Raw genomic sequence first — 26676 nt, 5'->3', positions numbered from 1 at the left:
AAGCTATTGTGAAAATATTTAGCTATACCTACAGGGTCAATTTGTAGGCCAGTTATTTAAAAGTAACAAAGGCAAAATCTCAACGAACTTGCAGTCTGGTCATGATTAAGATACCATAAAATAAGCACGAAAATAATAATAAATAAGTGCTTATGATATTTAAAACAAAGGTATGTTATATATAATTTGTCTAATTATTATTTATAATCGGACTTTGGATCGCGCCATCAGCCCATTTTTCCCATTTAGGTACTGTACGGACTACCGGGGCTCCGGCTCAAAGCAGGATTGAGAATGGGGTGGTTTTTAGACAGTAAGAATCTGACACTCTCTCGCCTCACCCAAGGCCGGAGAAGTTATTGGATGATTTATAGGTACCTTAAAAAAGGATCTATAGTCCTTTGCATCCAACCACTGTCAGTCAATTAAATTAGAAATTCTCCTCCTTCCTAACGACAGATCGATCTGATATTTGGTATAAACTCCTATTCTTGATGAACACATGAAAATCGTTTTACATAAAAATATATTTTCATGTATTACTTGTTTACCCAAACAAAATGAGTACAATATATTAAACTAGCTTCCGCCCGCGGCTTCGCCCGCGTGAAATTAGTTTTTGTCAATCCTGGTCCTTTATGTCTAAGAGATTCTTACAGGGGCCAGCCTCACGTTGTGAACAAAAATATTTTTAAATGACCTAATTTAAAACATTTTTGTACACAACGTTTGCTGTTTTGTTATCATTTGTTAAAATGTGGAGATTGTTTGGACTCGACACTCGCGAGCAGGCCACGTACAGTTGGCCATGCGAAAAACAGTTTTTCTCTAAATGGACACCTGCTACTTTAAGTGTTTGCCCTTGCGCTTTGTTAATGGTCATTGCGAAGGCTGGTTTGAGGGGAAACTGGATTCTTTTAAACTGAAACGGTAAATCTGTAGGGATCATGGGTATGCGTGGAATCAAAACTTCTTCATCTTAAGCTATACCTGTCATTATAATTGCTCCAATAATATTGCGTCCTAGCTGCGTAATTTGCAATCGAGTCCCGTTGCATAGTCTCGGCGCTTCGAGATTTCTCATTAATAAAACTGGAACCCCAACTTTCAGTCTCAGCTTATGAGACGGCACTCCTGACAGCTCTAAAGAGTTTAGAAACTCGGTAGGATAAGACGTCACCTGTTCACTGTCCATGACAATATCTACTGACAAATATTCGACAACATCGCCTTGCACATGTGACATCATTCTTTCATTGATCTTTCCCACGATTTCATTGGTCGGTGCTAATATTTCCCTTTCACACAGCCATTCTCTATTCCTCATGTTATATTCTAAACCGGGATAGACGTTGTTTTTAAGATCTTCCAAGTTTTGGACAGCATTACAAAATTCTTGATTTAATGTAATCATGCCGTTAGCGTCCGTAGTCATTCGACCTTCACCGATTTTCAATAGAGCAGCTGCATATTGCCCCGATTGCGTATCATTATGTAGTTGTACTCGCATGTTTTTAGTGAGACAAAATTTTTTTACATGCACCCATAATGTAGACGCTTTCAAACATGCATTTATCTCATCTGCTGGAGTGCCTCTAGTAATGACAGGTAGTGTCTGTCGAAAATCACCAGCAAGCAGCACTACCATCCCACCCATTAAACTCGGGTTACTTCTGATATCTTTCAGAGTCCGATTGAGCGCCTCGATCGCTTTTTTATGCGACATTGTGCACTCATCCCACACCAACAGCTTGCATTGCTGTAGCATTCGGCCACGATCGCTGTTTTTTGTGATGTTACACACTGGAATTTCCTCATGATGTAAATTTAATGGGAGTTTAAGTACTGAATGTGCCGTGCGGCCACCATCGAGCAGCGTCGCTGCAATTCCAGAGGAAGCTACAGCAACAGCTATTCCTTTGTTTTTGCGAATTTGGGCTAAAAGTAAATTTAATAAAAAAGTTTTTCCAGTGCCTCCTGGCGCATCTAAGAAAAACAATCCACCCTCACCATTATAGATTCTTTGCACAACAATATCAAAGACTAATTTTTGTTCCGTGTTTAATCGAGGAACTGACTCTGATATTTGTTGCTGTAAAGAAGAGACATTGTAGTCCAGTTCTCTTATTAAATCACCACTGACTTCTCCGATTCTTTGTGGCCGGTTCATTCCAAAATCTGATAATGTCTTCCCAGATATAGCCATCACTTGGTCTTCAATCTTAGTTAGCGCCTCGTTATATACTAAATCATTATATGTGATATTGGGATTATTTTGTTGTAGTCTGTGCAAAATATCGTCAGACATATCATTTTGGTACTTTTCCCATAATATCTGAGGATTTGAAAGACCACACGTCGCTATGAGAATGGCAAAAAGATCTCTCACCTTAGGTGCTGATCTACATTGTGCAGCCTCTTCTAATGTCGGGTCCCAATGATTGTCATTCTCTAACAATCCTCTAGTTTCACAGGCTTCTCGGAAGGTAACAAACGTTTGACCGTTGTAGTTCTTGAGATCATTGAACGAAGTTGGCCCACGCACGTGGTGTAGCAGTAGTCTCAAACAAAAGCATTCAATGTTGCTAACGTGGACAGTATAGACCCGTCCTAATGCATCCCCAGATTTAACGCCAGGCCAATCCAGAACAGCAGATCCTTGAATTCGGCGTTTCCAACATTTTCTACCTGCATCCCACGTGTAATACCGAGGTACTTGAACGTACAAAAGTGTTTTTGCAAATTCATCTGATCTGCAAAGGTCAAAAAAGGCGGTCAAAGTGGTTTTTGGTGGTGTTGTCACTCGCTGGTGAAAATTAATTTCATTAAAATAAATTCGTTCACCATTCTCTAGATGCACACTGAGGTGCGTAACAGTAGGATGCCTTTCATGCAAAGGAAACCCCTAACAGGCGCCATACAGATATGTATCGCAATCTTTCGCTTTCAACCTTCACGTACATATCAACATAAAACTGGTTAGCGAGCTGTTTGCATCGTTGTATTACGTTAAAATCGTCTTCGCGTATCATCATATGATAGGCATAAAAGTCCATGCTCGATACTTTTTTGTTGGGCAAGGGGAGCTTGGTTACTGGATTGACTTGTGGAATTTGAAAATGGTACCCCTCTTGCCCCTTGCTAAACATAAGCGGGTATTGTAATGCGTCATAAAACTTGTGTGTGTCCGGCACCCTGGTCAATGTATTGTCACGGGTTTGTAAAACAATATCACGCGATGCGAACTGTTCACCACACACCATGGCGGCGACTTCGTTTATTAAGGGTGCATTATAACGTCTTTCATGTTCCCCGCTTGGCGTACGATCTGGGTGTATTACTAATTTGTAATTTTCCCCTGGCATTCTTTCTAAGGCTGTTTTGAAGGTGTTAATGAGGTTATTATGTTCGTGCAACATTCTTTGAATTTTTAAAACAATGTCCCTCTCAACTCCTTCAATATTTTGACATCTGCGGTCAACCTCGCTGTTTTCGTCTCCCATAAAATAAATCTGTAGAAATTTTGGTTGATCATTGTTTGATACTAACTTTCAACCCTTATTTCACCCCTTAGCTGGTCGAAATTTCAAAAATGCTAGAACAAATGTTTAATGATTTCTTATCAAGTGCTTAAATATAAAGTTTCATGGTTTTATCTTTTAAAATTAAGAAATCCCATACAAACTTTCAACCTCTATTTCAACCCCTTCATCCCTTTTTTTCGAAATAAAAAGTAGCCTATGTTCTGTCTCAGGGTCTAAAGATTGTCTGTACCAAATTTCATCAAAATCGGTTGCGAGGTTTAAGCGGGAAAGCGTAACAGACAGACAGACAGACAGACAGACAGAGTTACTTTCGCATTTATAATATTAGTTGGGATAGCTACCAATTTATTAGCTCCCTGATAATGACTAGTGAACGTAAACAAAATAAAAGGCAAAGAGTCGAGTGTTTGTCAGTGACAGATGACCATTTCGCGGTGTCGATTGGAAAACAATTCGATCGCTCGATCAGAGCGAGCTATGCAATTAAAATGCTTTACTTTTTTTTGTTTGTTTACAAGGAAAATGTACGGTCATTGCACCCAATTTATAAAGGTAGGTACTTAGTTAAATTAAAGTTAAGTATTTGATGTTATTTGTAGATAGGTGACACATCGTGTTCGCTCGGAGGTTTAGGACGCCCATTTATCATGTATGAGGGTTTGAAACGTACTAACGGCAAGTACCAATGTGATATTTTCCTAGGTATATGAATTTTCTAAGAATATTTAGACACCATTGATAAACGGTGAAGGAAAACATCGTGACGAAACCTGGGCTAATAATTTCTAATTATAAGTTTAATATCGCCAATACTCATTGAGCAAGTGTACTGATTAATGCTCAAACCTTCTCCGTATGAGAAGAGGCCTTTGGTCAGCAGTGGCTACTTATAGGCTGTTGATGTGTGATGTGATAGATAGCTTGTTTGGTTGTGGGGGTTTAGTTCTTCGTAATTCTACTACAATGTAAAAAATTGTGCGTCGTGCCGATAAACACATCGGTACAAATATAACTATACAAACAACAGAAAAAAATACATCTACAAGATATTTTTACAATGAAAATGAACTGTAAAATTATAATGAACAATTCATTATCTTCATAATTTATGGACATAAAGCATGAAACAGTATCCATGATTAACGGTGCTTTTCCACCAGAGATGTGCTATGCTACATTGCTGTGTATGCGTTTGGTTTCCACCAATCATATTCGTTGGTACACATTAATTAGCACTGGGGGAACCACACACAGCTAAGATATGTTTATTATATGGAAAGATGCGTGCCATGTGTGCTATGGATGCGTGCTATGGGTATGTGCTGTGGATGGTTTCCCTACTAATCGATACATTGAGCTAGCCGCACGAGGAAGATGCGCATCTACCTCGTTCGGCTTCTTTGCGACGGCACATGTCATCTTCATAGCACTTACTCGCACCGCTACATAGCTTAGTATCCGCGGAAACGGTCACATAGTTTCAAAGCTTAGCTATTACATCCTCGCAACATAGCACATCTCTGGTGGAAAAGTAAAAAGAACTCTTATACTAATATCTTCCTGGCTCTTTAATAATAAGGTGGTTTATTTATACAAAAATGTATAAAAAGATAAAATTAAGATAAAAATCTCTTAATAAAGATCCAATGATCGTAAAGTATCACTGATTAAACACGCATCATTTACTTTTTGTTTACCGTTTCTAAAAAAAAACCCCAAACCTTACTTAAGACCCAATCTATTCACAAGACCTCTAGAGAAAAGCACCCTAATTCTGTTCTAGAAAATTCCAGAATTTAAAAGAACATTTAAGCCCAGTACTCGATTCCCTTTGAACAAAGTAATTATGTAGGCATTTAGTATAGTAACCCCTCTTTTTAACTGAATTAACAAAAAAAAGCGAGAATTCAAAGATCTTCGCACAAACCTTTGTCGTTTCAACGAAAATACTTTTTACAATATTTTCCTTATGTCTAAATTTGGAAGCGGCTGTTTTTAGTTCCCATTTTGGAATTAAGGAAAAATATTTACTTAAAAGGATTGTCCACGTGGTGTTCATAGAGTAAAATACAATAGGAGACGAACTGGGGGTGAAAGTGCGCAAGAGAGCTAGTTATTTTGTATAAGTATAATAAGTCATACCTACCTAAATATCATTTTACCTTTATTTAGGTATCGCAAACAAAATAGTTTTGAAAAAAATTACCGAACTAAAATAAGGTTTTCCGACCGTTTCTCAACTGAATGTGTCAATATTTCACACAGTAAAGTGCGAACGATTTTCACGGATTTTCAGTATATTTTCGTCGCTTAACTTTGTGAGTAAAATATGGTAGTAAACTGAAACAATTTACCTAGTTTTCAGCAGTTACTTAGTTGCTACGAAAATTGTGTATTTTGTTGAATTTTTTACTGTTTCAAAGATAATTTAATAATAGAAAAGTTTTTTTGAGGGTGAAAATCATCCATTGGCTTGTCCCATCTTGGGTGAGGTGAGAGGGAGTGTCAGACTCTCACTGATTAAAGTAATAGGTATGTTTATAAGAATTACCTCGTTGGTCGAGTGCTCGCAAGTGCGACTGTCGAGCAAGTGGTTTATGGTTCGATTCCCGGGTCGGATAAAGTATTACTGGCCTTTTTCAGTTTTTCGAAACATACTGTGTAATAGTAGTAACGCGCAGGTTACGGCCTCATTAGGGATAAAAGGCATGACGATATAAACTAAAAAAAAATATATATATATTTACCATCCCATCAAAAATAATAAAGAATCCTAATAACTATTACAAAATACTGAATTAGGATGATTTGTTACGTCTTCACGATATTTTTATATTCACAAAACCCGCTCTTATAAATAGCTAACCAGAACGAAGACACAGGGCGTAATTAGTCCTACAACGTTACAAACACCCTTGTCAGTTAAATCTCTTTGTCACAAGCGAAATCACAAAATGAGTCGTCACTCACAAGGCATGGTCCCTCCAGAATATTTTAGACAGCCTACAGGACAGGCCTTATAATATTATAAATTAAATTCTCTAAAGCTAGTCTTCATAAATACTTTTAGAAAATGGAATGCCAATGGAACCTGTGTTCAGTATTTTTTAATTATATTCTTCTGTGTAATTCTAGTTATTTCGATAAATTTAATCATGGATACTGTTTCATACGGAGCTTTGTGTCCATAAGGGTGCTTTTCGATTAGAGGTGTGCTATGTAGCAATGCTACGAAGAAGTTAAGCTGTGACACTATGTAACCGTTACCACTGATACTAAGCTATGTAGCTGTGCGCGTAAGATGTGCTATGAAGATTTGCGGCCTTAAAGTAGCTTTACGAGAAAGATATGCAGCTCGAGCATGCGATGTATCGATAATATTACCATTGATTTATTTTGCTTTTCTTAGTAAGGAAACCGTCCTCAGCACATATCCATAGCACACATCCATAACTCGCATCCATAGCACACATCCTTAGCACGCATCCATAGCACGCGTCGGTAAAACATAGCGATAGTTAAAACAAGTAACCAACGTAACCAACTTCCACACTAAAATTCCATGTCAAATGAAATCACATTTTCTTCTTCACAAAATAACGAAAACATTTCCTCACTTAGAAAATATATTATTATAATATTTTTAAACCCAACTGAGATTTGAAGGCCACTCGTATTATAATAAGCTACTCGAGTTCGAGACGTATTAACTTGGTAATAAGGATAAAAACGGAAACTTTTCACGAACTACGTCAACTCACTCGTCTCGGGGTATATTGTGCTCTATTTGTGAATATAAACTTTATTAGTACTTATGTGAAGAGTATATTTTAAGTTGCGAAATATTATTAATATTATAAATTGAAGACTGTGTTAGTTTGAACGCACTTATCTTTGGAGCTACTGCAGTGCAATTCTATGACACAACTTAATATACTGCTCGGTTAGCGCGGTGGCTGGGCAACCTGCTGCCACGCAAGATGTAGTTAGCTGGGTTCGATTCCCGCACGGAGCAACTCTTTGTGTGATCCATAAATTGTTGTTGAGGGTCTGAGTGTCATGTGTATGTGAACAGGCATACACAGGAGAAAATCTTAATGTGGGGCAACGTTTAATTTACAAAAACAAAAATATATCGGAGCTCGATGAACTATTTTGAAAGTAAACAAATTCGGTTCCGTATTCTTTAAACAATAAGTATGAAACTATTGAAGCGAAGCGAGACACAAATGAGTTTTTCTTTCTATTTATAATAGTTCTCCAGAAACTTTTTGGTCCGTGTCCTTGTCATACATTTTTTTTTACAATAATAATACATTTTTAATAATATTCTTTTTTTCTAACACACTACAATCACCCTACATTTTTAATTATATTTCTTTTTGTTACACACTACAATCACCCAACAAATGAGTTAATACTACGGACGAAACAATGGCAGTAATCTAATCTTGCGATAAATAACTTGATTCTGGCGTCCTTTTTAGAAGGACTTTCTTTGTTTTGACGCTTAGAAGAGCTGATTTGATTTGGTTTTGTAACTTGAATTTTAGAGAACAGCGTTATAGTATTTATAGCCTTATTTGTATGCCAGTCTACGAAGTATAATCGAATGAAGAATTAAGTAAACGTGATATTACTGCATATTTAAATCTTATTATTTTTCTTCTTATCTTGATAAAATATTATAATATAAAATGTTTAAGTTTGTTTGTTTTTTAGGATGTTTGTCTGTCAATCACGCTGAAACTACTGAATGAATTTTGATGAAATTTGGTATATGGCTGTCCATATACCAGTATTAACTGACTTAGGTGATATGTCACTTTTTATCCCAAGGAAACGCGGGAGAAACTAGTGATATTATAATCGTGAATGTTTGTGAGTTTGTATGTTTGTTACTCAATTGCATCAAACTTCAAAACGACACGGGTACGCGGGTGAAGCCGGTAGCACAATCTAGGATGTAGATTATTAAACAACACTCTTATAATAATTATTTGTAATACAAGATTAAAAAAAACTCAAGCAAGATTATTAAACAAAAGACGTAAGACACGTCTTTTGTATCCCGCTACTCGTATACATTAAATCGTAAACAGCAACCTTGAAGAATCCTCGATACATCTCGAAGGTCTCTCCATCTCCGACCTGATTAATCTTCGCGTTCATTCTCTTGGCTTTACAGGACCTTCCCATAATGTCCCAGGGGCAACATGGCTGACTTATTTGGAGGGTATCGTAGTTTATAGGGCCTTAAGGTCAGGGATTAACGAGTGATTAAATGGTTGACGAAAATTAACACCATTCCACGAAGTAATCAAGTAGACAGGGATATCTTGATATATCTTGGGAACTTCATCTGTGGTTCGGTTAAATATTAAGAACACGTATTATAGGATTAATCTTTTAGTTAAAAATAACGGAAGGTTTAAGGGTGTTTTTCCTATGTGCTTTCATACTACATTGCTGTGGATGCGTTTGACTTTCACCAATCATATTCGTTGGTACACATAGCGTAGTACGGTGGGAAACGGAAAGCGTGCTATGGATGCATCCTTTGGTTAGGTTATTCAATAGTTAATGTATGTATTCCTGCTAATAATCTCTACGAGTATATAAAAAAATCAATTGCTGTTCGTTATTCTCACCAAAACTCGATTTGTGGACGTTTAAGGAAGATTTAAAAGGTGACAAAAATATGTTTGAGGCGGTACGACATTTTCCGGATGTGCTAGTAATGGATAGAACATTTTGAAAATGTTTGTTACTCTAAAAAATATTATTTGGAAGTTTTTAAGCATTTTGGCAGAAGTCCAAATAGTTATGTTGGAAAGTTTGGAAAAAATGGCAAATCCATATATTAAAGTGTTTAAGCGTTAAGCAGTGTTTGTGTGAAGCATAGTGCTATTTGCATAACTTTGTTTTGACTACCGCATTTTCAGGAAATTTTGCATTTTTATGCGAAATGCTGCTTAACAAACGGTTACAATTTTGTATTTCGTAGGTCAAATGGAATAATGAGAGTTCTTTTTTCGCATTTTCAGTTGTTCAATTATCCAAACTTTATAGTGTTGTAACCTTAGTCGTTACTAACTACAAAAGTTTTACCGTAAAACGGTAATAAAATTAGTAGAAGTGAGAGGAAAGGAACCACATTTTGTTTGTTTATTTGTTGGTACTCATGAACTAGGGTTTAAGGCACTGCGTATATGTAAACCACAGTACTATACCGAATACTATTTGTGTCTCATGCCTTGACCTAGTTGGAATACTTGAAATACTTCAGTTAGACTAGAATTTAACATACCTCTGAATAGCGTAAACCTCTTTTAGTTAAGTTTATATGTTCCAAATGATATTGACAAATGTTTTATCTTGTGCACCGACGGTGGCGCATAAGATTGTGGGTTAGACGTTGGGTTGGATTTGAATGGGCTAAGCCGATAAACGAATAGACGTAAAATCACCGCTGCCTATTGACACCCGAAACACCAGAGGCGTCACAAGTGCGTTACCGGCTTTAGAAATTTGGGGTTGAAGGGAAGATTGGGAAGGGGCGTAATTAGATCTCCGGTAACCGCACTCACACGACGAAACACAATGCAAGCGTTATTTCACGTCGGTTTTGTATGAGCTCATGGTATTAACCTGGCCGAGTCGACCCATTCGTGCATGGCTCTTCCACACTTAGGTACTTGAAGTTCTATATTTTACGAATTTACAGTCAGTATAGTATGTTTTTTCCATCCGATTTTAATTACTTTTACAGTTTAGATACCATCACCTAATAATTAAAAAGATCCATAAGTTCAATCATGACATCCGATACCATTTGAATCGTTTGATAAATAAAAAACAAACATTGTACTCACATCCTTACAAAAAAAGCCAAGTCACCCAATTTTGGCGTTGTCACCATACAAAAACCGGTCATTACGGTCCATTTACCTTAAACTTACCGCGGAACAGGTCGCAACATGTCAGGGCTAGCCCTAAAATAAACCATGCGCCATGCCCACGTGTATAGGCCACGTTATGGACCGACGTGTCAATAACAGCACCTCACTTGTTTCGAACGGGTTAACGTTGCCGGCTATTTGTGGTCAATTTATTATTTTTTTGTTGGGAAAATATAATAAAAGGGATTATATGGGGATAAAATTAATAAGCGTGCGTAAATACCCTTTTTGAATGACGGTGCTTTATCCTTGCTAAAGTAAATTATTGCTTATTTTAGAGGTAACTAGATACATTTTTGAATTACAATTACATCAAATATTGAGCTTATTTATAATATATTAAGGAGTTTGAACGCAGTTTGTACTTGTAAATTTATTATAGGTTGTAAATAAGTCTGTAGAGTGTGCTACGGGTATTCGTAGCACTTGCTACGCCGTAGCAGTGTGTAGCCGTTTGAATTTCTTACTTAATTACTGCTGTATTTACTAAATACTTTAGATCCTAAGCTTAAATTGTTATAAAACAGCAGATGTTTTAAGACCCATTGTCAAAAAGAAGTGTCCTTGATCCAAAAAATACCAGACGGTGCATAATAATCAAACTAATAATTTAATACTTTTCTGTACAATACTGATGCTTAAAATGTTCAAAAAGTATTGTTTAAGCATATAGTACTTCAAAGGAACAAAGTAAACCAAATAAATAGCGAGAACATTGCATAAAATTCCCGGAAAAGTTGTAAAAGTTGAATGAGGAAAAAACGTGATTGCAACGCGTGGGCGGAGTGTAATCTGTGGTATACTATCGGGAGTTATATGGCTGACTGCTAACATCTTATTTTGTGAAGAGAATTTATATGGTTTTGTACCAAACTATATGCAACCGGGCCAATCATAGTAGCACGGAGTCTTAAATTGTGCCGGGTTTACTTCTTATTGAATGCTACTCATGACATAGTGTTGATTTTCTCTTTTAAAACGTTGCTCTACGATAGAATGTTCACCTGTGTCATTAGTGTTTTTAAAACATACAAATTTACATACGCATGAGATCCAGCACGAAGCAACAATTTGTGGATCACACAAAGAGTTGCTTGGTGCCACTACACGTTGCGCAGCAGCCGGTGGCACAGCCGCTGCGCCAACCGTGAAATCAAATTATATAATACTCAGCTTATCCTTCCTGATATACGTATTAATACTAAACAACGACAGCAGTATATAAAAAAACCTATTTTAAAAATACTATGCTGATAACAGCATCGGTTCAGCCATACGCGAAATAATCGCGCACAAACATACATACATACAAGTCAAACTGATAAACTCATTCTTTTTTTAAGTCGGTCAATAATAATGATTAACTGTTGAACATTAATAATTCGCACATTAACAACGAAATACTACATGCTTTAAACACTCATATTTCATTGATATTCAGTTATCGTGATTCCCGCGAAATACTCCAATAATTTCCCAATATTAATTTAGGTTCCACGATCTGTAATTGGCACGATCGTACAATATTAATTTAAAAGCCTTTGATGGTGTAAACAGAATCGTTATTCACAAAACGATAATAGAGATATAGCGGTTGATATCGTTATTATAACGTTATTTTTCGTGCAGACAACGGTTGTTTTAAGGTAAGCGTCCACAGACCCGTATAGTATGCGTCTGAGGCATCGCAAGCAACGGATTTTTGTTTGTCTTGTATAGAAACTCATACAACTGCGTCCACTGATCCGCATCGTAAGGACCGCTTATCGGCTATGCCTACATGCTATGCGTACCGATGAGCGCTTAGCTTCACTGACAGACAGACTGACGGACAATTCAATTTGACGTTTCAAAAGTGCCTAATTTAGGATTAATTGAAATAAATGCTTTGACTTTTGACTTTTGACGTCATACGGAATACCGATGTCAAAAATCGAGTTGAAAGTGGGATCGGTAATCCGATTGCTAATACTCGCGTCGGCAATCCGAACATCGATTCCGACATCCGTTTGATGCGATCCGTCCGATGCGTACGACGCGGGCCTGTGCTCGTTTACCTTTAACGGTTAATTTGTAATTGGAAATAGGTATAGAGTTAGTTAATTGAATAACTTGTTTTGTTAGGCTTCTGTTAGGTTTTGATTTTGTGGTTTTTCGTTTTAGTAATTCGAGGAAGAGCTATTAGTAAAATGTTCATTTTACTAATATACTATAGTATACTAATATATTATCGTATTGTACTGTATTTATCCACACAGCTAAAATTAAATGATATGTTATTATGCAACAGTGTCAAGGACAACATTTAATATTAGCCTTCGATGTCGCCCCATCTGTCACCTTTGAAAATATAACAGGCTCGCTGGTCTTAACCAGCGAGCCTGTTATATTTTCAATGTTATATTTTCTCTCTAAAAAATGGTTTAAGAAAATAGTTATTTTACTACTAGTGAGTACTAGTGACCCGCCATAGCTTCGCATGGGTGCAATGGTGATATAATATGTATGTATTATACATATAAATAAACCTTCCTCTTGAATCACTCTATTTATTAAGAAAATCCGTTGCGTACTTTTTTTAGTTTAGCGACTTTGTTTTATACTACTTATGTAGTGATTCTCTAAGTGAATTCTACATACATAATGCAACAGGACATTTAACCAGAATTTTCTCTGCTTTTCACAATAATGTATCAGTGTCGAAACCAGTTTTAAACTCGATAAATTTTGTAAAACAACGGCGAGGCTGGTAACACTAGCCAGTGTAAGCAAAGCCATAACTTATTCTGTGCAAAAGTGCTTGAATAGACAGATGTGAAAAAGTGCACTTCCAATTTGGCACACCTGTCCAACACCAGCAAGTCAACTTACTCCAATCTGTGAATTTCTTTATTGAATTTCCGACTTTGTACCAAACACAATAAAGTTGAAAATCTGATAAAGAAATTTGAAATAAAGGAGTATAGGTGGACTTGCTGTCGTCTGTAACGTTGATTTGTGACCACAGTATTTTGGCTAGCAGTCAATAGATATTGGCGCTTAGCTTTCACATCTTACTGTTATAAACAAGTAACACATAAAAAAATATGTTAAACGGTTTGAATGAGCTTATCTTGTATGGTCATCAAGTTTAAAATTGTGTACCAAATATTAGTAGGTACAGAATCGACATTTACTAAACAGCCAGAACACACAGTCATGTTAAATAAAAACTTTTTTATTATTATGTGCTTTCAATGAATCTTCGAAGAATGAATGATAATTCACTTTTTTAGTCTATATCACAACTTGACAGCTGTCAAACTATTTTTAGCGGGAAAATATGACACTACATTATCATCCAACTCAAATCTCTTTATATGACGTATACATTCACTAATATTTTAACCAGGGTACGCATATGGTAAATCTGTAAAACGTTATGTCATTGATAGATGGTAGTTGGGGCTTGGGTGTAGTTAGCAAATGTCGCCTTAACGTTTCAAGGTTGTGGTCCCACAATCTACAAAATCTACACCAGAGCCGGATTAAACACAGAGAACGCCAGTGCCGGATAAAATCGACGCGGGGCCCGTAGCAAATGCATGAACATGGGACCCTTGAGTTACACAGCCTATTAAAATTAAGGATGCAAATAATCCATAACGTTTACAAAAAGGCTCTTCGTGAAGTTCTTGAAGGTAAAATTTTCACGATACTTTGTAGATTTGTACATCGAATAAGTATATTATTTAAGCATTACTGGACGAATTTGTATAATTTTTTTTTGTTCGGTTGAGCATCGGGTGATAAGATCCCAAGGAAATCGAGGGAATCCCTCAAATTCTCCACTCTCTCACACTTATTATGTTTATTCTGACAATTGTATAAAGTTCTAAACTATCAATTTTTGTTCTTAGATTTTTAGTGTATGGTTTTCGAAGTCGGTTTTTTGTTGTTTTGGGGACAGGCACGGGGACCGTAGAATTTGCTGACCATGCTATATGGCTAATCTGGGGAGCTTTCTAGGCGTCTCTAATTTTTTTTGGAGCCGCCGCCTTATGCCGCTCTATGTAACCTGGCGCCCTAGGCACTTGCTGAGTGTGTGTGAGTGTGCCTTGCAAAATACAGCTCTGATCTACAGTATCCCGCAAACTTGTAACAACTTTAGCTAACAGCTAACTGTGTTAAGGGCTGGACCCTTATAATTTCATTGGGATAGGAACATAGCTTTTATTATCTGTTTGTTATGAAAACGGGAAAGTGGTATTAGTGTGCAACTGTTTTGGTCCGTTTGGTCAGGGTAGATGTTTGGTGGAAATTCAATTATGTTTTGTCATGGTGAACATTTAGGGAAGTATTTGAGGTAAGTAAGGCTTAGGCTTTTACGATTAGATGTTATAAGACAATGTAAAAGTAGACGAAAAAAATATAATTATGTAAATGTATGGTTTTGTCTACTATTTTTTTTAAACCCGCTCCTTGGCTGAGGTGAATGGAAGTGTCAGACTCTTACTGACTCCGTTCCTACTCCTGCTTTTCGAGCCGGAGTCCCGGTAAACCCGCTAGGTAGTCTGCAGCTCGTTTTTGTCTACTTTGTAGGTATTATTTAGTTCACATAGTAATAACATTTAAGTAAACTTGTAAAGGCTTCTTAATTCTGCTTTATTTTCCGTTTAAGAAAATAGAAGAAAAATTGCGTTATTATAAGGACGAACAGAAAAGGGTTTTCATAAAAAATATGAGCGCAATATGGAGGACAGTCGAAATATGATGTAAAGGGAACCTTATTGCGTACGTATATGATTTGAATTTGACTAATGGTGGTAATTTGTTATTTATTCCCAGGGCACAAAGGGTCTTAGAATTTTCGCAAATAATGTCCCATAATATTTTTTTTTGCGGAGCGTCTTAATGCTCGTTACGAGTCCCATGTGTGTGTTAAAGCTCAAGCTTATTGCCATATACTGGACACATTTGAAGACTCTGTGTCATAATTGAGAAGTTTTTGCAATTAAGAAAAACCTCAATGGTACCTAGGCTCCATAGGGACCTGAAGACGAGATTAGTTCTTCTTGAGACCACTAGGTCGAGTGGTGTTTGGAACAAAGTTTTATATAATAAACTTTTTTAAGAGACAATGAGTAAAGTTCCCTAAGATCGGAAAAGGAGAATCCTCTAACATTTTAAGTGTGGGAGAGCCATGCTTCGCCACGAATGGGCCGGCTCGACCGGAGTGATACCACGGCCTCATAGAAAACCGACGTGAAACAACGCTTGCGTTGTGTTTCGTTGTGTGAGTAAGGTTACTGGAGGCCCAATTCCCCCCTTCCCAATCTTCCCCATCCCCATTCCCGAACAACAACCCTTAAATTCCTCACTCCCAAAAAACCGGTAACGCACTTGTAAAGCCTCTGGTGTTTCAAGTGTCCATGGGTGGCGGCGATTGCTTATCATCAGGTAATACGTCTGCTCGATTAATTGAAAAAAACAAGGCGAGGTGATCCTGCCGTGTGTGGCGTGGATTTTCTATTCATGTTTATTCGCATGTAAACTTCACATGTACGATGTAGGATTTATCACGTCATCCGATTGATTAATTTGTTCGTCGATTGTCTGTGTGTGAGTTCTGTCATCAATTACTTGTCATCACACTCTTTAAGAAGCCAAGTAAGAAAGAAGTAGTTTGTTTTAAGGCTATTAAGTTAGTTTAGGTATTTTTAAGTTTTTGTTCTTAAAACTATTCTATCAAATTTTTCATTTAAATATCTAAATCCTAGTCTAAAACCTAAATCCCGTATTCTAAAAGAAAAGCCAAGAATTTTATACAAAACGGTTCAAATTCTAGAATTACCGTGCATCCAATCTTGGTTCTGTATTCTAAAGTGTTTTTGAATCCGACTGGATTGAGCTGTTAGAAGTATTATTTTGTTTTACTATGCAATATGTGATATTCGTACTTGTATGACACTGATATTATAGTTAGGATATTTAAATGTTTGTCCGTCAATCACGCTGAAACTACTTAATGGATTTTGACGAAATTTGGTATACGAACGGGGTATGAATTGACTTCGGTGATGGATATTTTTTATCCCACGTAAATGCGGGCGAAACCGGTGGCAGAAACTATAGTAATGTATATTTTTAATGGGTATCTACATAAGGTATTCTAAAATTATCAGCCACGGCTTTAATGAAGGGAGGTAGTATTGTGTTTGAAGGTTAGATTTTCGTACCCCGTACCAGTTAATTCAATTTGAGAACATAAAGAAATTAAATAAACATTGACTCTACTCTGCATAAAGTAGTTCACAAATGAAAACAATTGATAGCAATTGTTTTTCTTTGACGATACATTAATCTTCAAACACAACACTACCTCCCATTAAAGCCGTGACAGATACTTTTAAAGCTCCTTATATAATGGTACAGAAATATAAGATTATACACTGTACAATAAGAAAAAAAAACTGCAAAGTATGGCGTAATAAGACCCGTCAGTTCTACAAGAAAATAGGACTTTTCCCGACAATTCTTGGCTCCGTAATAGGTACTCAGATACTCCCTATGCATACACAATTAGTACTTGATAGACTGACTTTATACTAGATATTTTTCAGTTCATGTATTATTCAGGTCACAAATTATGATGTTTGAACGACAGACGTGTGTCTAAGTGACTGTTTTCATCCCTTTTTGAATAACTGAGTAACGTTTTGAGAATGTATTTTGATTTTAGTTTTGATTTTGTAAGGAGGTCACACGTGGCTTTTTTTTGAGGAGGGAATATCATCTAATGACTTCTCCCTCCTTGGGGGGCGAGGCGAGAGGGAGTGTCTGACTCTTACTGACTAAAATCCACGCCGTTCCTTCTCCTGCTTTTCAAGCCGGAGCCCCGGTAAATCCACTAGGTAGTCCGCAGCTCCGGATCAGAAGTAACACGTGGTTTAGAGTTGGGGCATTGTAGGATTCATGTACATATCACTATTACTAGTCTTTTAGACTGCCTCTTTGGTCGATTGGAGGTAAGTGCGACTGCCGGGCAAGGGGACTCGGTTTCGATTTCCGGGTCGGGTAAAGTAATCGTTCTAGACCATAATCTTCCCCTGTTCCAAAATTCATTCCAATCCTTTTAGCCGTTTTAACGTAATAAATAACAAACATTTTTTTTAAACGTTGCTCCACATTAGGATTTTCTCCTATGTCGTGGGTGCGTTTACAAACATACAAGTTCACATACACATGATACCCAGACCCGAAACAACAATTTGTGGATCACACAAAGAGTTGCTCCGTGCGGGAATCGAACCCGCTACCCGTTGCCCGGCAGCCAGTTGCCCAGCCCAACCGCACCAACCGTGCAGTCGTATACACAACATATACACACATATAACATAATTATACACAAACTTTCCAAAAAAAACTAAAACGATTATTTGTCATAAACTTAATTATCATTATCATTGTCTATGTATTTATAATAAACTTAATTATCAGTCTATAAATAAAAATAGGAAGCCTTCAAGTAATTTAACTTTGAAAGATAATTATAATTAATTAAGGTAATTATTGGGTTTCTTTGGCGTTTCGAGAATACGTAATTAAATTGTAGGATCTTATATAATTATCTACATAATATAAATAACAAATCAGTTTTAAAGACTTTGTTACAAACTAAGGGCCTTATACACGGATATACGAAATGCTACCGAAAAAGGCTACAAAAATCTTTTGTTTTATATTTTTAATCGTTTTTATTCTTGCAACATCAGCCTTAACCAGTTGATTACAACTATATTTTTATATAGTTATAATTAACATAGATTTTCTTATTTTTTTGAAAATAAGGAATCTTCGTGATTTACCATTATCTGTTCGGGAGCGTTCCGTTTACTTTGTAAACTTATAACAAAAAGATTCCTAAACTAAATAAACTTTACAAGTTCTGTTTTAGAAACGCAGCGGCCATTTTAAAACGAAATTAAACTCAACTTAAACAGCAATGTCGCTCGGGAAAACAAAAATAAAAGTACAAGTTTCAACGAAAAGTAAGTAAAGAGAAAACTTTTTGGTCGAGACAGTTTAGTTTAACTGCAAATGGTTCATATATGGGGCTTAATGGGGTCGTTTTGTCCGTAACCCTGAGGGTTGTTGTGAGAATTTATATCTAAGGCCGGTTATACTTATACAGTTTTACTGATCGTGTCTGTGTCTGACGTATGTGACGGTAACCTGTACTGCCTAGCGGGTTAACAGTGCACCAGCTCGAAAAGCAGGAGTAGGAACAGATGGTTTTTAGTCAGTCTGACCCTCCCTCTCGCCTCGTCCAAGGCGGGTAAAGTTAATGAATGAAATTCGATCCTAGAAAAAAAAATGGAACGGTTAGCTCTCACCCACATAACGAAACACAACGCAAGCGTTGTTTCACGTTGGTTTTCTGTGAGGCCGAGGTATCACTCCGGAGCCGAAGCCATGCTTGTCCCACACTTATTATCACTGGTTGTTGATAAAAGTGATAAAAAATTAACTTAAGCTAGTTTCAAAACGTCACGCCTTTTATCCCCGAAGGGGTAGGCAGATGTGCACATTACGGCACGTAATGCCGATATACAATGTACAGCCACTTTTCACCATTTGTGTAATAATTCCCATGGTGGAGCGTGATTAAGCTAGTTTCACAGGTAATTTAAATTAAATTACTTTTACTTATTCCATAATGTTTTAGTTTAAAACCACCCTAAACCATTTTAATAAGTGCCCAGTTATGTTACGGGGTAAAGTGGGAATTTCGGGGCATTAGTATAATCGCTGACAAGTAAGGCTTTGTTAGTTACACCCAGCGATTAAGGTAAAGTGTAATTTTATGTGTTTTTGTAACAATTTTATGTTTAATTTAATTATTATTTGTAATGAAACGGTATTTGTTTTGGTATATTGTTTGTGGAGAACTGTTTACTTGTGGTTTATGAGATAAAGGGTGCAAAGTAGGTTTTGTTTTTGTTTCAGGTCAGTGTCTAATGGAAGGAAGAAGGTTTTCGCTGGTTAGGGGTCTTGTATTTGTATGTACACGTATTTTGGTAAAGTTGTATTGTTTTTACGGAATTGTTTGCCTATCTAATGTTTCCTGCTTGTGGTATAAATATTAAGGAATATAATATCCTTTATGTTATTTCCTACATAGTCGGTATCAATTCAGTAGTATGATTTGGATTATGGCATAGGTCATTACACCATTCCTATGAGTAGCACGTATGAAGGCCGCGAATCGGCAAGCGCAGCATAGGACGTCCACCCACAAGGTGGACAGACGATCTGATTAATGACGAAGAAATCCGTTGGATGCAGGTCGTTTCAAACCGGCCTATCTGGAAGTCATTGGGGGAGGTCTATGTACTGAGTCAGCAGTAGACGTCCTCTGGCTGATATGATAATGATAAGCTTATCATGTATCTCATTACAAACTCAGCTCAAGATGACAAATCATTACAAATCTCATTTAAGTTAATCTCTCAAAGATTAAAAGATAAAGGATGATGAGTGCCAACGTATCCTAATGTAGGGTCAAGATTCCAGGAAATTGGGTGTCGTGACGCAATTTAGGTGAGATCTAATCTACCATTTACGGTCGGGTTAATTGATTATACCAAGGAAACATCGTGTATCTAATGAGCCGATTAATATTAATTATTATGGGGTATTAATTTCCGATTTTGAGTTAATTTTAATTACGATTATTTGATTGTTTATGCCAATATATTTATGCATTATATGATATTATATCTTGCGTGATATTGTAGTGGCCTAACGAAACCTACCAACGGAAAGTACCAATGTGACTTTTTCTAAGTTATATGTACTTTCTAAGATTATTTAGACACCAATGAAAAACTAAATGACAAAAAGGAAAACATCGTGTGGAAACCTGTCTCTAATTATAATTTTATAATCGCCAAACCGCTTTGAGCAAGCGTAGTGATTAATGAATAATGCTTCGTGTGAGAAGAGGCCTTTGGTCAGCAGTGGCCATTAAAGACTGTTGATGTGATTGCTTATGTAAATAATTTTGTCATTCAATTACTTCTCCCGCCTTGGGTGAGGCGAGAGGGAGAGTTAGATTCTTACTGACTTAAAATCACTCCGGTCCTACTACTGATTTTCAAGTCGGAACCCCGGTAAACCCGCTAGGTATTCGGCAGCTCTGGATCAGGGATCAGCTCTACTGGGCATTACCTAATGCATTTCCTTTTCATAACTGGCTATAATCTCCACGTAATTTCATATTTGGCTATAATTACATACATACATACAAACATAACCTCACGCCTAACTCTGATTTAATAATGAAAGTTGAAGTAAACTCATTTGTAATTCGTAGCTTGATTAAATCTAACTAAGATGTTCTGAAGTTTGTGCACAGTGATATTAATTAGAGCTTATCGACACGTCCTACGTATAAGTAAGTAACTGAAAAAGTTAAATTTTACAGGAGAGCGAATTTAAGATTGCAAAAATTATAAATTGTCATATCTTTGTCATTTTAAGGATTTATGGTTTGAAATTTGGTAACTGAGTTTAAAATTAAGTACAGTTTATGTTTACAAGGAAATTTTGTTTGTAAAGGTTTATGGTTTTGTTTTATAACACATAGATAATTTTACTCCGGTCTTAGAATGTATCAAAATACTCTAACTGCCACATCCACACTTTTTCAATGGAATATTTATCCTTGTAAATGCTTTAACTGCCAGATACTTACTTTTGACTGGATATTACAATGAAAGTATTTTATGTAACGGTTAGTTACCTATTTTATCACCGTGATTACAACACTAATGTTATTAATGTAACTAAATTTTATTAACTATTTTTTAATAAATCTTGTTATTTTGAAGTAAAAGGCTTAAGATACTTGATTTATTTTTATTAGGAATCAAATTAAAAACAAGATAACAAGTAGAAAAATGAACAAAGGTCATTTTGGTACAAATTCGAAAGTGCGGCCAAAATGAAAACATATAATAATCTGTTAGTACTTGACTCCTTGAGCATTTTTTATTATGGCACCAAAACTGGGAAACCAATAACTTCGGTTTTATCCAGGGTTAAAATATATCATTTTGCGGTCATTTTCGGAAAGATTATTGTAACAATAATGGGTTATAGTATATAGTTATATTATATAGTTATGGAAAGAAAGTAAATTATAAAGGTAAATTATAAAGGATGGAACGGCTGACATTTGTCGGGCATGTCATCGCCCAGGGGAATCCATTCGACATATAATTTCGGGTTGTTCTCACTTAGCTAACAGAGAGTACTTGCATATACACAATCTTGTAGCCAGGATTATTCATCAACAACTTGCTTTAAAATACTAACTTATTGAAACTGAAGTGCCGAATTATAAGTATCTGCCTGACCCAGTTCTTGAAAATGGAGATGTCACACTGTATTGGGATCGAACTATCATCACAGACAGGACAATTGTTGCTAACAAACCTGACATTGTGGTGATAGATCGACCAAGCTGTCGCATAATGATAATTGATATAACAATCCCACAAGTCGAGAATCTCCCGAAAGCTGAAAAAGATAAAGCCAGTAAATATCTTGATTTAGTTTATAAGGTTGTCGACATGGGGGATATAGATTTGGCAATAATTGTGCCGATAGTCGTATCTGCCAATTGCCTCTAAGCTAAAAGCCTCGACCAACATCTGAGTAGGCTAAAGTTAGACGGTTGGATCAAGAGCCTGATGCAGAAGGCAGTAATTCTGGACACAGCGCGTATTGTCCAGAAATTCCTCTCTCTTGAGCCCTGACCGCCGGTAGCTTGGATTTACTGGTGGGCTACTGCTTTTTATATTTTTAAATGTTTCTTTTTTCTTATTTAAAATTTTCTAATTAAATATTTCTAAATCTAATCAACAAGTAAGGTAAATAAATAAATGAAAATTAAGGGTTATAGGTTGAATAGGAAGGTCCAGGTAGCTGCCGTTTAACGTTTAACGCGGTAACGATTACCGGATAAACGGCTTCTCCCGCCTTGAGCGAGGTGAGAGAAAGTGTCAGACTCTTACTGACAAAAAATTAGCCCATTCCTACTCTTGCTCTTCGATCTGGAGCCTCAGTACCCCGCTAGTCAGTCAGTCCGCAGCTCCGGGTCAGGCTTGACTGGACCTCATCTGTGGTAGTCTTTGAGGTACGCGCGGAACACGGGGCGCCGTTTGTCCCGATCAAACGTTTCTGGTTCTGGAAGGGCAGCGAGCTTGATCGCCTACCGCAGACCCGTGCTTACGATGGCCGAAGATCATCTCGCGATCCCCGACGACGCCAGGAGTGTCTCGCGCAATGACTACGGCATGACGTGGTTCATTCCTCCTCCTTAGCTGGCATGACTGCCTCGCAAAAGGTGGAAACGGCATCCCAGTTCTTCTCGCTCGATCATACTCAGGGTATGATCGAGATCGATCGATCGTCGGCGTAGCGACGGCGCCGAACCTGATGCGGCACCCAACTCGGGAGCTGCTCACGTCTCAAAGGCAGTCCGGGTGATCTGTGGATGTCGCACGATCTCCGAGGAGGCGGCAGCTTGCCGGATGACCGCCGTAGGATCTGAAGCCGAAAGCGCTTCAGTTTGCGCGCTGATGTGCGTCGTCAGGGCGAATCTCCGCTGCCGTGCCAGATTAGTGCGTTCCGGGACGAGGTCCAGCATGATATCATGGACTTGCTGTTATTGCAGCAGTAAGTCCTCTCTAAGAGGAGCGGCTTGAGAGACGCTATACCGCCTGACACAGGTGCTTGCCAGGGATGGGACTTTCGGTAGGTGTCTGTTTCTGATAAGGTGGGAGGAAACGTCTGGATGTAGTCGGCGATGTAACCGGATGTCACAGCCATCGCGGGAGATACTCCTGGCGTCGGGGATCGCGAGATGATCTTCGGCCATTGTAAGCACGGGCCTGCGGACAGCGACCAAGGTCGCTGCTCTTCCGGAACCAGACCCGAACGAACGGCGCCTCGCGTTCCGCGCGTGCCTCAAACAGCCATCAGACTACCACAGAGAAAGTCCCGACCAGGAGCTGCAGACTGCTAGCGGTGGTTTTTAGTCAGTAAGAGTCTGACACTCCCTCTCGCCTCGCCCGGGATGGGAGAAGCCAGGGGAATATTTTCCACCCTTAAAAAAGGTGTAAAATTGTTCACATGATCACAAACACTTGCAATTTGTAGCATTTGTAGTGTACTGAACTATCTGAAAACAATCAAAATCAGATTAAACATCATTGTTTACGATAAATAATTATTAGCATAACTATGTAAGTGTATAGATAAATATTTATATTCTAGTTTAATTCCAATGTATAACGATGTATAAGTTAGTTAATTACCTTAATTTTACGCGATATCCATGGAATAAGTAGTTAAGTGCCTAGATACATTTTACAATTAAAATTGAATCCAGTGTATAAATGTGTAACTACGTAGATACACACTTATGCACCGGGAATGGCTAAAATTCCATAATAATTATCATTAGGACTTACCTTGTCTAGGTGACGAATAAATCTCATTTGGTGGTGACATGGTGAGATTCTGTCGCCTTTTAATTGCATTTTGCTTTAACGATACTAAGAATTTATAGCGTTCACTATATTAATAAAATATAACGCACCGCTCGCGCGTGCCGCTCGCTGTTACCGCGAAGAACTGAGCGAGCGGCAGATGCCCGCACCCCGCGTCTCGATCCCCCCGCGTACTACTATTTAACTGGAACTTACATATTTGTACGTTGTATTTATTTCCTAGCTAATTCAGATAAATACTTATGCGTCTGAAAAAAACCATGTTCGGCTGTTACAATTTTTTTGATATTTTTTTATTGGATAGATACAGGTACGTTGAAGCTAAAAATGCAATAAAAACCATTTCGTGTATCTGGCAGATACATACTTATACTTAGCGGGTGTCGTTATCTTAACCCCTTGTTGGTGAGGGAGAGGCAGAGGGGGTCGTAATATATAAGGATATAGTATTTAATGGAACTCCTTGGAATGTTTGTTGGTCCTCTGTGTCACTGCTGAGCAAGGGGTTTGAGCTTGAATCTTAAAAATAACTAAGCCATATTGAGGTTCCTCGGTTATCTAGTTTTAACCAGAATTCATACATACATATATACATAATGGAACGCCAATTGCTACGAATCTTACATACCTCTTTCGCTTCATCAACAGTCACATAAATTTGGTAAAATAATGATATATTAATAAACACTTTAGTTTTAACTCTCACAATATTTGCTATGATTAATAACAAGAAAAGTAAATAAATACGTAATTCAAATAGACACAAGGTTTAATTTAGTTACTCAGTACTGAAACACTCTGTAATGATCATTTACGCAATTACAACGCTTCTATCCCTCATGGTCTAATTAATATATTTGATATACTAGCTTTTCATTAATTGGCAAGGCTTTGATATTCCATAGATAGAATTTCAATGAAAGATACACATGTTTAATCTTGGTAAAGCTTATTTTGGGATTTGTTATCTGGGATTTATTATAATTATTTAATATTGTGAAAATGTAAATTTAACTATATCTCTTTCTCTTTCTCTTTCTCTTTCTCTTTCTCTTTCTCTTTCTCTTTCTCTTTCTCTTTCTCTTTCTCTTTCTCTTTCTCTTTCTCTTTCTCTTTCTCTTTCTCTTTCTCTTTCTCTTTCTCTTTCTCTTTCTCTTTCTCTTTCTCATTCTCATTCTCTTTCTCGTTCTTTTTCTCTTTCTCTATTTCTATCTCTCTGTCCCTCTAGGATTTTTTTTAAAACTTTGTCCCACATTTTTTCTGTGTCGTGGGTGCGTTTACAAACATACAATTTCACATGCACATGACACCCAGACCCGAAACAACAATTTGTGGATCACAAAAAGAGTTGCTCCGTGCGGGAATCGAACCCACTACATGTTGCGCGGCAGCGAGTTGCCTAGCCACCGCGCCAACCGTGCAGTCGAATGATGTGATTGAGTAACAAATGTACACACAAACTCACAAACTTTCGCATTTATATTAGTGAATATTTCTCATTCCCATGTAATGTTTTTTTTTTTTTTTTTTTTTTATATATATATGTTATCTGCAATCAGTCCCAGGACTATAAGCAAATAGGTTGAGTGGTCTAGAACATTGCGAGGGGTCTCCCCATTGGGAGGCACTCCTTTCCTTTTACCATCGGACATCTAGTCTCTGGATGTCGTAACGTTTGAGGCGTTTACTGTAGTTGATGTTCCTCAATTCGGCAGCTAGGTCATTCGGGTGGTTGTCGAGCCGGTTTCTATATGTAACAGAAGTCTGTTGTATCTCTTCCTTTACTGTTTTGATATCCAGAGCTTCATGGATTTCCGAGTTAGTGAGGAACCATGGAGCATTTGACAAGGTACGCAGTATGCCATTTTGCAATCTTTGTATGATGGTTATACTGGAATTACAAGCGCTACCCCATAGTTGTATTCCGTACATCCACACAGGTTTGAGGATCATTTTGTATATCAGGAGCTTGTTGTCCACTGAGAGTTTTGAGTTACGTGCCATCAGCCAGTACATGTTCCGGAACCGTATGTTTGTTTCATCACGCTTGGTTTTAATGTGTTTTTTCCATGTCAATCTCCTGTCCAGGTGTATTCCTAGGTATTTGACCGAGTCACTTTGGGGAAGGGTGTTGTTTCCCAATTGCACAGGTGAACAGTTTCCTTTCTTGAGCGTGAAGGTTATGTGGATCGATTTAGATGCACTTGCTTTGATGCGCCATTTCTTTAGCCAATCATCCACTTTATTTAGGCTGTCTTGCAGGATGTTTGAGGCAGTTTGTGGGTCCTTGCTACTTGCCAACAGTGCAGTGTCATCCGCAAATGTGGCATTCATTACTTGAGATGACTGGGGGAGGTCTGAAGTGTACAGGGTGTACAGAATTGGAGCGAGTACGGAGCCCTGGGGCACCCCGGCCAGGATCTTATTGATTTCTGATGTGTCTCCACTTTCTCGTACCTGGAACATGCGATCTGACAAGTAGGAAGACATCAAATTATAGTAAGTGTGTGGTAGCAAAATTTTTATTTTGGAGAGTAAGCCCTTGTGCCATACCTTGTCGAACGCCTGCTGGATGTCAAGAAACACAGCAGAGCAGTACTCTTTAGC

At 37.5% G+C, this 26676-nt stretch overlaps 1 protein-coding gene across 1 annotated transcript; it reads right to left on the bottom strand.

Moving 5' to 3' along the window:
• Positions 1 to 979: 979 nt before the first annotated feature.
• LOC126911589 (uncharacterized) lies at positions 980 to 8744 on the bottom strand. The gene is made up of 2 exons (XM_050699448.1): positions 8632 to 8744; positions 980 to 2753 (listed from the first exon to the last, which is right to left on the bottom strand). Exons 1-2 carry the CDS (start codon positions 8742 to 8744, stop codon positions 980 to 982), a joined length of 1887 nt encoding a protein of 628 aa, XP_050555405.1.
• Between the last annotated feature and the right edge of the window lie 17932 nt (positions 8745 to 26676).

Source organism: Spodoptera frugiperda, chromosome 2 (genome assembly GCF_023101765.2).
Source record: "Spodoptera frugiperda isolate SF20-4 chromosome 2, AGI-APGP_CSIRO_Sfru_2.0, whole genome shotgun sequence".
NCBI classification, from domain to species: Eukaryota; Metazoa; Arthropoda; class Insecta; order Lepidoptera; family Noctuidae; genus Spodoptera; species Spodoptera frugiperda.
Note: the sequence above shows the minus strand (reverse complement) of the source record. Positions and strands in the feature narration are given on the sequence as shown.